We start from the raw sequence: 15,777 nt of genomic DNA on the forward strand, positions 1-15,777 counted from the left end.
AGCCATGATCGCATTGAATGGCGGAGCAGGCTCGTGGGGCCGAATGGCCTACTCCTGCTCCTATCTTCTATGTTTCTATGAGACAGAAGGTTGTGGGTTCAAGTCCCATGCCAGAGACTTGAGCACAAAAATCTAGGCTGACACTCCAGTGCTGCACTGTCGGAGGTGCCATCTTTTGGATGAGACGTTTAACCGAGGCCCCGTCTGCTCTCTCAATTAGACGTAAAAGATCCCATGGCACTATTTCGAAGAAGAGCACAGGAGTTCTCCCTGGTGTCCTGGGCAATCAACATCACTAAAACAGATTATCTGGTCATTATCACATTGCTGTTTGTGGAAACTGGCTGTGTTTCCTACATTACAACAGTGGCTACACTTCAAAAAGTACTTCATTGGCTGTAAAGCGCTTTGGGATGTCGTGAAAGGTGCTACATAAATGCAAGTCTTTCTTTAATTTTGTGCTGAGAATTATACTGGCGAAGTGGTTTGTGTATTAAATATAAATTGTTAGGTTCTGTTGTGTTATAGTAATTGTATTCGTAGTATGTAGAAGCTGGGCATTGCATGACACAGTGGCCACGACAGTAAATACAAAGCAGCTACTTTAGTCCAATGTGTGAGGGTGGCACATTATCTGAGCAGGGTGTCTGCATATTACTTCAACCTTCATTCACCTTGAAGGTGGACTATCCCCCTGCAGATGCACCATCACACCTTCCATTGCTCTCGAGCACCAGCACACTCCGCGTGGGTTAGAGAGAGTGAGTTAGAGGGTTTTGTACATGGTGAAACACGGAGTAGGAGTGAGCAGCAGGAACAGTCCAGGAACAAGCTCACCAGAGGGTAAAGTCCTCTCCCAGCTCTGCTGTGCAGGTCAGAGATGAGGACTTCAGGGGTCCAGCTACAAAAAGAAAACTGCTTGCCTCTCATAAGCAGTTGCACCAGGTATTGAAAGGACTGCCAAGGAGTTTCAGCACTATGGAGGAGTCTGCTTCCAGCTCACATGGCATCGGCACTCTGCAGTCTACCTCGGAGAATGTGGCCACATCCAGGGACGCTACAGTTGAGCCCTCACAAAGGGAGTCGGTGTCACCAGCCTTTCCAACTTTGATGGAAGGTCAAACAGCTGCCATGCAGACTCTGGGCTCCACATTGGAGAGACGGCTGTCTTCCTTGGTCAGATTGGTAGACCAAATAGATAAAGGCTTTCAAGGAGTTACACATCTTCGGCAGTCTGCTCTCTGCAAATCAGTGGAAGTGATGAGCTCCAGCCCCACAGGAATGGTAGTGGGGCTATGGGAGCTGCACGTGTTGCCCTCTCTCAGGAATGTCAGCCCCTCACACCCCCTTGACCAATACCTACCACGGTGCCAGGAAACCAGCTGGGCTAGAGTGCCCTGGCAGCGAGTTGGGCGTAGGGCGGGGCTTCTATGATTTCGTCTTAAAATGGCGTCGGATCTAATTGCGTTGTAAGGCTCCGATTGGCACCTGGTTCTGGGGGTCATCAGCCGACTAAAAAGACATGTGCGGTTAAAATGGCGCCAGGAACGTATTGGAAACGGAGCAGCAAGTCCTCCATGGTGGGCAGGGTTAAAATCGGCCTCTCAATGTCAGCAGGTGATGCGGCGGTAGGAATATCGCTGCCGATTTTCCTAACCCAGGGATGCTCAGGCCAATTATACCACTACCCCTGGCTGAGACCAAAGATCGAAGCTGCACATTCCTGGTCTGTATAGCTCAGCTAATCAATGTAGCCGAGCTATTTGGGAAACGGCCAAATGCATTTCTGATGCATTGCATAAACCCTTATAAAATCAGCAGAGGGGAGCTAGAATGCGTTCTCTGTCCAGACAATATGACCAGAGGCTTCCATAAATATGAAGCAAGACTTTGAGAATAACCACCATTTTCACAAGAATCAATTTTTTCCTCTCTGCCCTCCAAGCTTCCATCGAAGATAAACAATTTATGTCAACACACAACTTACTGAGAAAGAAAACCATGACCAGACAGGATACGAAAATAAAGATCATTTACATCCGATGATTCAGTCATTTTTTGCACTAAAAAATGTTAATTATCCAATCATTGCAATTAAGCAATGCAAATAACACAGCAAAGTGGGAATTTAGTGCTTTAGAAAAACCCAGATCATTTCAATTAGGCAACTTTAAATTGAGCAGTACTGTACAGTAGTCACTATTAGAATCTTGTGTATACAGGACACACTCAAGTGTTTACTGTTGGGCTTAATGAACTGTTATTTTATAGAATCCTGTTGTAAGAGCTGCAGAAAATGGGAGGAAGCAGAGAGCAGCCACAGCTTCCATTTACAACCTCAAAGACTTTATCAAAGATATTTAATGAAGTCTTTTTTTTTATTCGTTCCTGGGATGTGGGTGTCGCTGGCAAGGCCAGCATTTATTGCCTAACCCTAATTGCCCTCGAGAAGGTGGTGGTGAGCCGCCTTCTTAAACTGCTGCAGTCCGTGTGGTGAAGGTGCTCCCACAGTGATGTTAGGGAGTTCCAGGATTTCGACTCGGCGACGATGAAGGATCGGCCGATATATGTCCAAGTAAGGATGGTGTGTGACTTGGAGGGGAACTTGCAGGTGATGGTGTTCCCATGTGCCTGCTGCTCTTGTTCTTCTAGGTGGAAGAGGTCGCGGGTTTGGGAGGTGCTGTCGAAGAAGCCTTGGCAAGTTGCTGCAGTGCATCTTGTAGATGGTACACACTGCAGCCACGGTGTGCCAGTGGTGGAGGGAGTGAATGTTTAAGGTGGCGGATGGGGTGCTGATCAAGCGGGCTGCTTTGTCCTGGATGGTGTCAAGTTTCTTGAGTGTTGTTGGAGCGGCACTCATCCAGGCAAGTGGAGAGTATTCCATCACACGCCTGACTTGTGCCTTGTAGATGGTGGAAAGGCTTTGGGGAGTCAGGAGGTGAGTTACTCGCCACAGAATACCCAGCCTCTGGCCTGCTCTTGTAGCCACAGTATTTATGTAGCTGATCCAGTTAAGTTTCTGGTCAATGGTGACCCCCCAGGATGTTGATGGTGAGGCATTTGGCAATGGTAATGCCGTTGAATGTCAAGGGGCGGTGGTTAGACTCTCTCTTGTTGGAGATAGTAATTGCCTGGCATTTGTGTGACGCGAATGTTACTTGCCACTTACCAGCCCAAGCCTGAATGTTGAACAGGTCTTGCTGCATGCGGGTATGGACTGCATCATTATCTGGGGAGTTATGAATTGAACACTCTGCAATCATCAGCAAATATCCCCACTTCTAGCCTTATGATGGAGGGAAGGTCACTGATGAAGCAGCTGAAGATGGTTGGGCCTAGGACACTGCCCTGAGGAACTTCTGCAGCGATGTCCTGGGGCTGAGATGATTGGCCTCCAACCAGCACAACCACCTTCCATTGTGCTTGGTATGACTCCAGCCAGTGGAGAGCTTACCCCCCCCCGCTTCCCATTGACTTCAGTTTTACTAGGTCAAATGCTGCCTTGATATCAAGGGCAGTCACTCTCACCTCACCACTGGAATTCAGCTCTTTTGTCCATGTTTGGACCAAGGCTGTAATGAGGTCTGGAGCAGAGTGGTTCTGGCAGAACCCAAACTGAGCATTGGTGAGCAGGTTAGTGGTGAGTAAGTGCCACTTGATAGCACAGTCAACGACACCTTCCATCACTTTGCTGATGATTGAGAGTAGACTGATGGGGCAATAATTGGCTGATGCAACCAGTGTAAATAGTTGAGTTTATAAATCTCACGGTCATAATGGATGAGGGAGGCCATTCAGCCCATCTTGCTTCTCATCCATCTAGAAATAACCTATAGTCCCCAGATTGTAGCATCCAATTAGCTCTTCAATGATCCCATATTTGTTGCCTCCACTACTCTATCTGGAAGCCCATTCCATGCAAAGAACTGGCTGTGTCAATTATAAACGTACCTTTTATTGGTTTGAACCTGTGTCCCTTTGTCCTAATCACATAGTTTGAAGTAATTTTCCAGATTTACTTTTCCTGTATTAACTATCTTATATACTTCTATAAGATTACCTCTTCGACATCCCCTTCCAAAGCTGAAAATAAAATCAAGGTTAGAATCATAGAATGGTTACAGCATGGAAGAAGGTCATTCGGCCCGTCGGGTCCGTGCCGACTCTCGGCTAGTCCCACTCCCCTGCCCTTTCCCCGTAGCCCTGCAAATGCTTTTCCTTCAGATACTTATCCAACTCCCTTTTGAAAGATAAGAGAAGATTGAGTCTGCCTCAACCACCCTTTCAGGCAGTGCATTCCAGATCTTAACCACTCGCTGCGGAAAAAAGTTTTTTCTTACATCGCCTTTGGTTCTTTTGCCAATCACCTTAAATCTATGTCCTCTGGTTCTCGACCTTTCTGCCAATGGGAACAGTTTCTCTCCGTCTACTCTGTCCAGACCCCTCATAACTTTGAACACCTCTATCAAATCGCCTCTCAATCTTCTCTACTCTAAGGAGAACAACCCCAGCTTCTCCAGTCTATCAATGTAACTGAGGTCCCTCATTCCTGAAATAATTCTCGTAAATCTTTTGTGCACCTTCTCTAAGGCCTTCACATCCTTCCTAAAGTGTGGTGCCCAGAACTGGACACGGTACTCCAGTTGGGGCCGAACCAGTGTCTTATTCAGGTTCATCATAATTTCAACACTTTTGTACTCTATAACTCTATTTATGAAGCTCAGTAGCTGCTTTCTCAACCTGCCCTGCCACCTTCAACGATTGGTGACACATACCCCCAGGTCTCTCTGTTCGTGCACCCCCTTTAGGATTGTACCATTTAGTTTATATGTCCTCTCCTCATTCTTTGTACCAAAATGTATCACTTCACACTTTTCTACGTTAAATTTCATCTGCCACGTGGCCACCCATTTCACCAGCCTGTCTATGTCTTCCTGAAGTCTATCACTCTCCTCCTCACTGTTCACCATACTTCCAAGTTTTGTGTCATCTGCAAATTTTGAAATTGTGCCCTGTACACTCACGTCCAAGTCATTAATATATATCAAGAAGAAAAGCAGTGGTCCTAGAAGCGACCCCTGGGGAACACCACTGTATACCTTCATCCAGTCCGAAAATCAACCGTTCACCACTACTGTTTCCTGTCACTTAGCCAATTTCGTATCCATGCTACACTGTCTCTTTTATTCCTTGGGCTTCAACTTTGCTGGCAAGCCTATTATGTGGCACTTTGTCGAACACCGTTTGGAAATCCATGTACACTACGTCAACCGCATTACCCTCATCAACCCTCTCTGTTACCTCATCAAAAAACTCGATCAAGTTGGTTAAACATGATTTGCCTTTAACAAATCCATGCTGGCTTTCCTTACTTAATCCACACCTAGCCAAGTGACTGTTAATTTTGTCCCTGATTACTGTTTCTTAAAGCTTCCCCACTACCGAGGTTAAATTGACTGGCCTGTAGTTGTTGAGTTTATCTTTACACTCTTTTTTTGAACAATGGTGTAACATTTGCAATTCTCCAGTCCTCTGGCACCACCCCCGTATCTATGGAGGATTGGAATATTATGGCCAATACCTCCGCGATTTCCACCCTCCATTCCCTCAGCATCCTAGGATGCATCCCATCCACTCCTGGTGATTTATCTACTCTAAATACAGCCAGCCTTTCTAATACGTCTTCTTTATCCATTTTTATCCTATCAAGTGTCTCCACTACCTCCTCCCTCACTGTCTATGGCAGCATCCTCTTCCTTGGTGAAGACAGATGCAAAGTACTCATTTAGTACCTCCGCCATACCCTCTGCCTCCATGCGTAGGTCTCTTTTTTGATTCCTAATCGGCCCCACCCCGCCTCTTACTACCCTTTTACTATTTATATGCCTACAGAAGACTTTTGGATTACCTTTTATGTGGGCTGCCATTCTATTCTCATATCCTCTCTTTGCCCCTCTTATTTTCTTTTTCATTTCTCCTCTGACCTTTCTATATACAGAAAACTCTCTGGTATCCGGCACCGACGGGAGCGGGATGGTGCCAGTTGATTAAAAATTCCGGATAACGGAGGGGGTTATCTACCGAGGCTATTTTTAACAAACAAAGAGTCAGACTCTTGTTATTGAGGTGTTCGGACTTCCGACAGCACCAAGAAGCCGAGTAGTGGCAGTTTGGAGAACTACCCCCACTGACTAACTCGGCCACCGCGGGAGACTCGGGACACATTTCCGGTTATTGAGGTCTTTTCGGAGTATGAATTTTCGCCGGTTAATAGAGAATTCTGGATATTTAGGTGCCTTTTAAACGAGAGTTTCCTGCATAGCCTGATTCTCCGATGTATTTGCAACCTGACCTGTCATATGCACTCTTTTTCTGCTTCATCATATGCTCTACCTACTTCTCCAATCTTTCTTCATAACTCAGGCTTCGAACACTGGAGATGTCTTTTAGATCTTCCCTGCACTACTTCCAGTGCTTGACTGTTGCCCTTGTGTCTTGTGGCCAGAACTGGGCATAGTATTCAAGGTGACATCTGACCAGAGCACTGTACAGTTTTTACAGACTTCCTCGAACTTGCATTCTACTGTTAAGTTCAACATTCTATTGCTCATTTCTGCAGCAATTGGGAATTAATTCCCGTGAAAAACTGACTGAAATTCCTGTTAATTTCCGCCTGTAACCATTTTCTCTCCTTTTACCCCTTCTCTCCTGCGGGTGATGGTGAAGATGCCTGGGTGGCGTGTACCAGAGAGCGAAGTCTGCAATCAGTTCAGCTGAAGCACAGTGAGCAGGAAAATCCCTCCCTTTCCCACAAGCTCACAAACAGGTCGTTTGCAATCAGCCGTCACCTTCTTGCTAGCAGGGGTTTTGTGAGAAGTCCCAGTGATTTCCCCTCATAATCTACCACCAAATCAAACATAAAGTCTCCCTCTAATTTTGAAAAATGCACATTAAATTCAGCATGAAATTTAGAAAAGCTACCCGATTAGCTCCAACAACCAGAGTATGTGCTGCACACCAGCCCTGCACAAAACTCTCTCGGCATCACTCGCTAACTGTTCTCACTTCTTTAAACTGGTCTATCTGAGAGGAATTGTTCTTTATGTGCTCCAGGGCTGCCTCTATGCCACTCGGAGTTCTAGCTGTTCTGCTCACAGTGGAGCAGGCACAGTTACAAACTGGAAGCTCAAGAGTCTCCGCTAACATTTAACCTGCACTAACCTACAGAGCATTCTTGGTATATCTCCAAATACAGACAACGTGTAAGCACTCAAAGACACACAGCAAATCAAAACCAGTTTTCACCCTCAGGTGGAGTGATAATTTAGTCATTATCCCGCTGTCCAAATGCTGGAGTTTTATTTGAGAATAAAACACGTTGGCGTTCCCTCAAACGCTATTACTTCCACGATCCTTGAGCAGCTGTTGTGTTTATAATGCTTTGTTCTCTGATGCGGCTGTGCACGCTTCTGTACTTATGTTCTCCACTGTCCGTTAACCAACTGTGGACGAGAGAGTGGACGGGTAACCAGCTCCTAGGTGTCTGCCAATGCTGCTGTTAACCAGCCGCTGGGACATGAATGAAACAACTTGTACTTACAAAGCAGAAAGGGAGATGGGGGGGCAAAACAGACACAGTGTAGGACTTAGGAGAAGAGTGGAGATAAAATGCAAAGTGATTTTTTTCTCTCCCTTAACCCGAGGAAGCATAAGCTGCTGAAAAGTCAAGATGGGTCCTGCTTACACACCCACTGTTATTTCCTTTATACCTGGTTGAAGGGGGAGATAGAGGATACATGAGCTTGGGGCTTTAATTTAGGGCTGTGTTAGTAACTCACAAGTGGCAGATTAAGGAGTGAGCCACACCAGTGAGGTACAGATCACAGTTCGTCATGTAATCAGTTAATACCATGCATTAGGAAACTAATTAAAAGTTAATTTTAAATATGAACTACAGTATATCGATAGTGGGTCTGGCAATATGCTGGGTGTATCTCTTCACCACCCCACCACGAAATGGAAAGACGATTTAATGTGATGTCATCACTTGTAATATAACAGATTCAAAATAGACGAGTAGCCACTTTGGAAAGTTGAGATAGATCTGTACATTGGGAACAGGTGTGAAAACACGACAGCAAATCTACCTTTCTACTGGTCCTGGATAAGTAATAAAAGCTTCCACCCAAGCAGGGAGACAACAAAGGGGATAGACACACTATCGCTCAGAGGAGCACTGCACTTTTATTTAATCTGTCTCATACATGAGTGAGTTTTTAGAAAATCTCTTGCCAAAATTTTAAGCCAAAGTTCTATAAAAAGCAGCCAATCTAGAAGGTTTACACTGTTGTCTGTCCTTCACTGCAAGCTGGGAGAAGCACATTATTGCAGTCCCCACACTGAAAGCAAAAGTGTATTCAGAGTCACAAACTGAGCTGCAGATTGTGTGTGGTGAGCCTCGCACTAGTAAGAATACAACAGCTCTCACTTAAGGAACAGAAAGCAGATCCCTGCATCACACACCATCAGCAAGCCCAACGGCCAGATGGCTGGGGGGCAAAATATTACTGTCATTTACCCAGGGCTTCAGATTACATCATCCGCAAGGAAGAGGTTTACACAGGTCACCTGAACCCAGTGATTATACTGCAACTTTATGATTCCCCCTCCACAATCCATAAATTTGATAATATATAGTTTCAATAAGACGAGAAGTGGTGTTCACAACCGTTAAATATAGTTCTAAAATTACACTGAAAACAAGAGCGCTTATTGTCGTATAATAGCATCTCGTGAAAACAATGACTTGCAATTATATAGCGCCTTTTAACGTAGGAAAACGTCCCAAGGCGTTCCACAGTAATCCGACAAAAACTGACACCGAAACAAAGGAGGAGACATTCGGATGGGTGACCGAGACCTTGGTCAGGGGTAGCTTTTAAAGGAAGGTCTTAAATGAGAAGAGGGAAGTGGAGAGGTTATGGGAGGGGATTCCAGAGCTTAGGGCCGAGACGGCTGAAGGCACGGCCACCAACGGAGGGACAGAAGGAGTGAGGGATTCGCAATAGGCCCGAGTTGGAGTAAAAGAGTTCTCGGCGTGACGTATAGCTGGAGGAAGTTAGAGGTAGGGAGGGGTGAGATCATGGAGGGGTTTGAACATGAGGATGAAAATTTTAAATTTGAGGCGCTGGTGGACCAAGAGCCAATGTAGGTCAGAAAGCACAGGGGTGATGGGGGAGCGGGCCGGTGCGAGTTATAATATGGGTAGCAGAGTAGGTCAGAAAGCACAGGGGTGATGGGTGAGCGGGCCGGTGCGAGTTATAATATGGGTAGCAGAGTAGGTCAGAAAGCACAGGGGTGATGGGGGAGCGGGCCAGTGCGAGTTATAATATGGGTAGCAGAGTAGGTCAGAAAGCACAGGGGTGATGGGGGAGCAGGCCAGTGCGAGTTATAATATGGGTAGCAGAGTAGGTCAGAAAGCACAGGGGTGATGGGTGAGCGGGCCGGTGTGAGTTATAATATGGGTAGCAGAGTAGGTCAGAAAGCACAGGGGTGATGGGGGAGCAGGCCAGTGCGAGTTATAATATGGGTAGCAGAGTAGGTCAGAAAGCACAGGGGTGATGGGGGAGCGGGCCAGTGCGAGTTATAATATGGGTAGCAGAGTAGGTCAGAAAGCACAGGGGTGATGGGGGAGCAGGCCAGTGCGAGTTATAATATGGGTAGCAGAGTAGGTCAGAAAGCACAGGGGTGATGGGGGAGCGGGCCAGTGCGAGTTATAATATGGGTAGCAGAGTAGGTCAGAAAGCACGGGGGTGATGGGTGAGCGGGCCAGTGCGAGTTATAATATGGGTAGCAGAGTAGGTCAGAAAGCACAGGGGTGATGGGGGAGCGGGCCAGTGCGAGTTATAATATGGGTAGCAGAGTTTTGGATGAGCTCAAGTTTATGGAGGGTGGAAGGTTGGCCAGGAAAGCATTAGAACAGTCAAGTCTGGAGATAACAAAAGCATGGATGAGGGTTTCAGCAGCAGGTGGGCTGAGGCAGGGGCAGAGACGGGCAATGCTGTCGAGGTGGACGTAGGCGATCTTGGTGATGGAGCGGATATGGGGTCGGAAGCTAATTTCAGGGTCAAATAGGGCGCTGAGCTTGCGAGCAGTCTGATTCAGCCAGAGACAGTGGCGGGGAGGGGGGGTGGAATCTGTATCAAGGGAAAGGAGGCGGTGGGGGGTGTTCAATGGCTTTGGTTTACCCAATGTTCAATTGAAGGAAAATGTGGCTCATCTTGGACTGGATGTTGGACAAGCAAGCTGACAATGTGGAAGCAGCGAAGGGGTTGAGAGCGATGGTGGCAAGGTAGAGCTGGGTGTCATCAGCATGTGGAACCATCATGCCTTCAGATGCTGTCACCGAGGTGCAGCATGTCGATGCGAAATAGGAGGGACCACGGATAGATCCCTGGGGGTCTCCAGAGGTAACAGTGCGGAGGTAGGAAGAGAAGCCATTGCAGGAGATTCTCTGGCTACAAATGGATAGGTAAGAGCGGAACCAGCTGGACAACGGAGGGGTGGCATTTGAGGAGGCTGGCATTGTCAACCATGTCAAAAGGCTGCAGAGAGGTCGAGAAGGATGAGGAGCGACAGCGCACCTCAAGATCCATAAAAGTGAATCATTAGCAACTTTTTTTCTTGCCTCCCTTTTTCAATGATTTCTCTATTCTCTCCACTCCCCCGACTCACTCAAAGGCTACCGATTCCTTTCTGGGGTATGGTTTCACGGGATACCTCCAGAATCTCACCCAAAGCTCACGTGTGAGCCCAGGTTGCGTCAGCAGTCTACTTGACCAGAGGGCATCACCGCCAAATCCTGCCCCTCATCCAAACAATCCCAGCGAGTGTTGTTGGATTCTGATCAGGGTGGATTGTCCCTCGTTAATCCAGGAGCAGAGGTCAACTGCATCATCCCGTCCCACCGGCCCCATTAAGATCAGCTAACTCAACACAGACTAGATGTGTTATCAGGAGAGACTCACCACTACATTTAGTAAACGGAATATTAAACAACAGACAATGCTAATTGGGAGGAGTTAAGATTGATTTAATTTTGGGATTCTGACATTACAACCATGTAACAATGCTTTCCAGGCCATCATTAGGGTGGTGAATCTGTGGAATTCTCTACCCCAGAGGGCTGTGGAGGCTCAGTCGTTGAGTATATTCAAGACAGAGCGATAGATTTTTGGATATTAAGGGAATCAAGGGATATGGGGAAGAGTGCGGGAAGTTGAGTTAGATCAGCCATGATCTTATTGAATGGCGGAGCAGGCCCAAAGGGCCTAATGGCCGACTCGTGTTATGCATTTGTTTGAATCATTATCAGGGACTATAATACTATTGCATTAACAAAAGCATGACATAAACATACCAATTACACTATTACTGAGCGATTGTATGAAAGGCTCACGTGGATTCTTGCAAATGAGACAAGAAATAAGGGTGTAGCTGAATATATTCCAATGAATTACATCACAATGGAATATTTTTGAGAGCAGCTAAACCGATTAAATCTTTGCGATAACTTGTGTGTATCGTCACCCAACATCAACAACTTGTATTTATATAGCACCTTTAACATAATAAAATGTCCCAAGGCGCTTATCAAACAAAATTTGACACCAACCCGCAAGTTAATATTAGAGCAGGTGACCAAAAGCTTAATTAAAGAGGTAGGTTTTAAGGAGAGTCTTCTCTCTTCTTCTTAGGCAGTCCCTCGGAACTGAGGATGACTTAAAGGAGGCGAGAGGCGCAGAGAGGTTTAGGGCCGAGGCAGCTGAAGGCACGGCCGCCAATGGTGGAGCGATGAAAATCGGGGATGCGCAAGAGGCCAGAATTGGAGGAGTGCAAAGATCACGGAGGGATGTAGGGCTGGAGGAATCCTACACCTGAAACATAACAGCTGCTTATTCCTCTTGTTTGAGCGCATTAACCAGATGAAGCGCAGACCAGAATCAGAATAAAGTGCCTCATAGAAAAACTCAGTGCATTAAACAGCAATCGATACCAGGCAGCGACTTCCAGCCTGTAATTTAACCTCAAATGACGATTATAAAACAGCAGGGGTTCACGCATGTTATATGATGTTACCTGAACCCAACTGGATTTAATACCCTGTAATCACCTTCTGCTATCCATTAGTCTCTACCCGTTTTCTTCAAACAGAGAAACTCAGCACTCAAGTGGCCTGTTTCTGTGCTGTAAATACTATGTAATCCCAAAAGCTCTGGAGCTAGTCTATTCATTTCAACAGAAAAACACAGCTGATCAGGAGCAAGAAAACTAAAGGAAACAAACCACCAAACAAATCATAGTATTTCGGCACATAATCTACAATGAGTTTAATCTCATTATCTCTTTCTCTCGCTGTAACAAAAATAAACAAAATCTTGTCTCCTACACAACTGTTGTAACTGTACGACCGCACAAAAAAAGCTCAAACATTTCTGTCTATTGTACATAGCTCAGTGTCGTGTATCAAGCCAGGTTCTTTGTTCCTTCCACGTGTCAAATAAAGATCACGTAACTAGTTCACCTGATGGCTCAGTGTGTAAGCGCAGTGTCTAGTGTTAACATGAGCCATAGGAAGTAGAAAGGGCCATGGTCTTTATCTTGAGTTCTCTAATCTTGGCCTGGAAGGCTAACAATTGTCACCCAGATGCAAGTGATCAACCAGGATCCCAGCTCCTGGCAACTCGCCACTGACCCCAGATGGAAAGTGCAACATCCATGTTTGGGTGGGAGGACAGTATTGGTCTGGCTCCGAACAGTTGAGTCTGACACTCGACTCACAATGAAAATGGAAACTTCCAACAGGGCTATCTGAAGGTGCTGGCACCCATGGACTACCAGCTCAAGGAAGGGGGTGGGGGGCAATTGGGAAAAAGGAGGAGAATTGGGAAAAAAGAGGGGGAGAACTGGGGAAAAGGGGGAGAATTGGGGAAAAGGAAAAGTGGGGGTTGGAAAAAGGGAGAGGGAGAATGGGGGGGGAAGGGAGAGGAGGAAGAATCGGGGGGAAGGGAGAGGGGGAGAATCGGGGGAAGGGAGAGGGGGAGAATCGGGGGGAAGGGAGAGGGGGAGAATCGGGGGGGAAGGGAGAGGGGGAGAATCGGGGGGGAAGGGAGAGGGGGAGAATCGGGGGGGAAGGGAGAGGGGGAGAATCGGGGGGGAAGGGAGAGGGGGAGAATTGGGGGGGGAAGGGAGAGGGGGAGAATCGGGGGGGGAAGGGAGAGGGGGAGAATCGGGGGGGGAAGGGAGAGGGGGAGAATCGGGGGGGAAGGGAGAGGGGGAGAATCGGGGGGGAAGGGAGAGGGGGAGAATCGGGGGGGGAAGGAAGAGGGGGAGAATCGGGGGGGAAGGAAGAGGGGGAGAATCGGGGGGGAAGGGAGAGGGGGAGAATCGGGGGGGAAGGGAGAGGGGGAGAATCGGGGGGGAAGGGAGAGGGGGAGAATCGGGGGGGAAGGGAGAGGGGGAGAATCGGGGGAAGGGAGAGGGGGAGAATCGGGGGGAAGGGAGAGGGGGAGAATCGGGGGAAGGGAGAGGGGGAGAATCGGGGGGAAGGGAGAGGGGGGGAAGGGAGAGGGGGGAGAATCGGGGGGAAGGGAGAGGGGGGAGAATCGGGGGGAAGGGAGGGGGGAGAATCGGGGGGAAGGGAGAGGGGGAGAATCAGGGGGAAGGGAGAGGGGGAGAATCGGGGGGAAGGGAGAATCGGGGGGGAGAGGGGGAGAATCGGGGGGCAGAGGGGGAGAATCGGGGGGAAGAATGGGGGGGAAGGGAGAGGGGAAGAATCGGGGGGAAGGGAGAGGGGGAGAATCGGGGGGAAGGGAGAGGGGGAGAATCGGGGGGAAGGGAGAGGGGGAGAATCGGGGAGGGGGAGAATCGGGGATGGGGAGAATCGGGGCTGGGGAGAGGGGGAGAATCGGGGCTGGGGAGAGGGGAGAATCAGGGAGAGGGGGAGAATGAGGGAGAGGGGGAGAATGAGGGAGAGGGGGAGAATCGGGGGGAGAGGGAGAATGGGGAGAATCGGGGGGAGAGGGAGAATCGGGGAGAGGGGGAGAATCGGGGATGGGGAGAGGGGGAGAATCGGGGATGGGGAGAGGGGGAGAATCGGGGATGGGGAGAGGGGGAGAATCGGGGATGGGGAGAGGGGGAGAATCGGGGATGGGGAGAGGGGGAGAATCGGGGATGGGGAGAGGGGGAGAATCGGGGATGGGGAGAGGGGGAGAATCGGGGATGGGGAGAGGGGGAGAATCGGGGATGGGGAGAGGGGGAGAATCGGGGCTGGGGAGAGGGGGAGAATCGGGGCTGGGGAGAGGGGGAGGAGAGGGGAGAATCAGGGAGAATGAGGGAGAGGGAGAGGGGGAGAATGGGGAGAATCGGGGGGAGAGGGAGAGGGGGAGAATCGGGGAGAGGGAGAATCGGGGAGAGGGGGAGAATCGGGGAGAGGGAGAATCAGGGAGAATCGGGGAGAGGGAGAATCGGGGAATCGGGGAGAGGGAGAATCGGGGAGAGGGAGAGAGAATCGGGGAGGAGAGAGAGAATCGGGGAGAGAGAGGGGGGGGGGGGAGAGAGAGGGGGGGGGGGGAGAGAGAGGGGGGGGGAAGAGAGAGGGGGAGAATCGGGAGGGGGAGAATGGGGAGAGGGAGAATCGGGGAGAGGGAGAGGGGGAGAATCGGGGAGAGGGAGGATCGGGGGGAAAGGAGAACCAAACTCGATCAAACGTGTGCCACAATAAACTGACAGCCTCAATCATTATTTAACCCGGCACAGAAGCTGTTGTGGTTTAGATGTGATGGGACCAGTTTCTCCCTCACGGGGTACCCGGTGACACACTTTTGCGGCCAAATGTTTTTTTCCTTCCCTGTTTCCTCCATAAAATGAACAAGATTCCACCTGCACTTGGCGCAGAAAACGGGCCCTGATTTCCCCAGAATACAAACACACCGGAGTGAGACGGACGACAAATGTTGCCGGTCTGGGCTCCAGTAACCCGGGGCAGGGCAAAGCCTGAGGTAAAGGAGCCTCGGTTCACACCTGGGCCCGGCCCCCGCCCGCTCTCCGCCGCTTTTCCCCATTGTTTTCAGCTCCTGAGGTAAAAATTTCCTGAATTTCTGTGACTGAATTAAAAACTCCCATGTTTGGCGCCTACTTTTTCCAACACGACAACCCTTTCTTCCACCCCCGCCGCCCGAAGGTCTCTCTCAACCCGCCGCCCAAGACAAGTTCCCGCCGCATATGAATTAAAAGTTCGGTCGAGCGAACTCACCGGTTGATTTTCTGAGCGAAAGCGCGGCGCTCGCTTGAAGTGGCCATCGCATCGCCGACAGGAACCCGAGCCCGAGCGGCGGCTCAGCACTTCGGCAATCTCCGGAAATACTCGGCAACAGCCGGGCGTGGTCGGACTTCGGGCTCGGCGATCTCCGACAAGCCGTGGGCTCGGCAATCTCCGGCAACCTGGGAGTTCCGGCTGGGCAATCTCCGGCAACCATAGAAACACAGAAGATAGGAGCAGAAGTCGGCTATTCAGCCCCTCAAGCCTGTTCCACCATTCAATGAGATCATGGAAACATAGAAGATAGGAGCAGGAGTAGGCCATTCGGTCCCTCGAGCCTCCTCCGCCATTCAGTGAGATCATGGCTGATCATCCAAATTCAGTACCCTATCCCAACTTTCTCCCCATATCTCTTGATCCCTTTAACCTTAAGAAATATATCTAACTCCTTTCTTAAT

The 15,777-nt window shown here is 49.0% G+C and overlaps 1 protein-coding gene across 1 annotated transcript in view; it reads right to left on the reverse strand.

The window, feature by feature from the left end:
* The window catches only part of LOC147097659 (dedicator of cytokinesis protein 7-like), a 169,192-nt gene extending 153,808 nt beyond the window's left edge, over positions 1-15,384 (reverse strand). The window contains 1 exon segment of the mRNA XM_085971655.1: positions 15,314-15,384. Within this exon segment, the coding sequence (XP_085827781.1) occupies positions 15,314-15,360 (47 nt within the window). The 5' untranslated portion in view covers positions 15,361-15,384.
* Between the last annotated feature and the right edge of the window lie 393 nt (positions 15,385-15,777).

This window comes from Somniosus microcephalus, chromosome 31 (assembly GCF_052327205.1).
Source record: "Somniosus microcephalus isolate GS21.2 chromosome 31, FLI_Smic_1.0, whole genome shotgun sequence".
Taxonomy (NCBI): domain Eukaryota; kingdom Metazoa; phylum Chordata; class Chondrichthyes; order Squaliformes; family Somniosidae; genus Somniosus; species Somniosus microcephalus.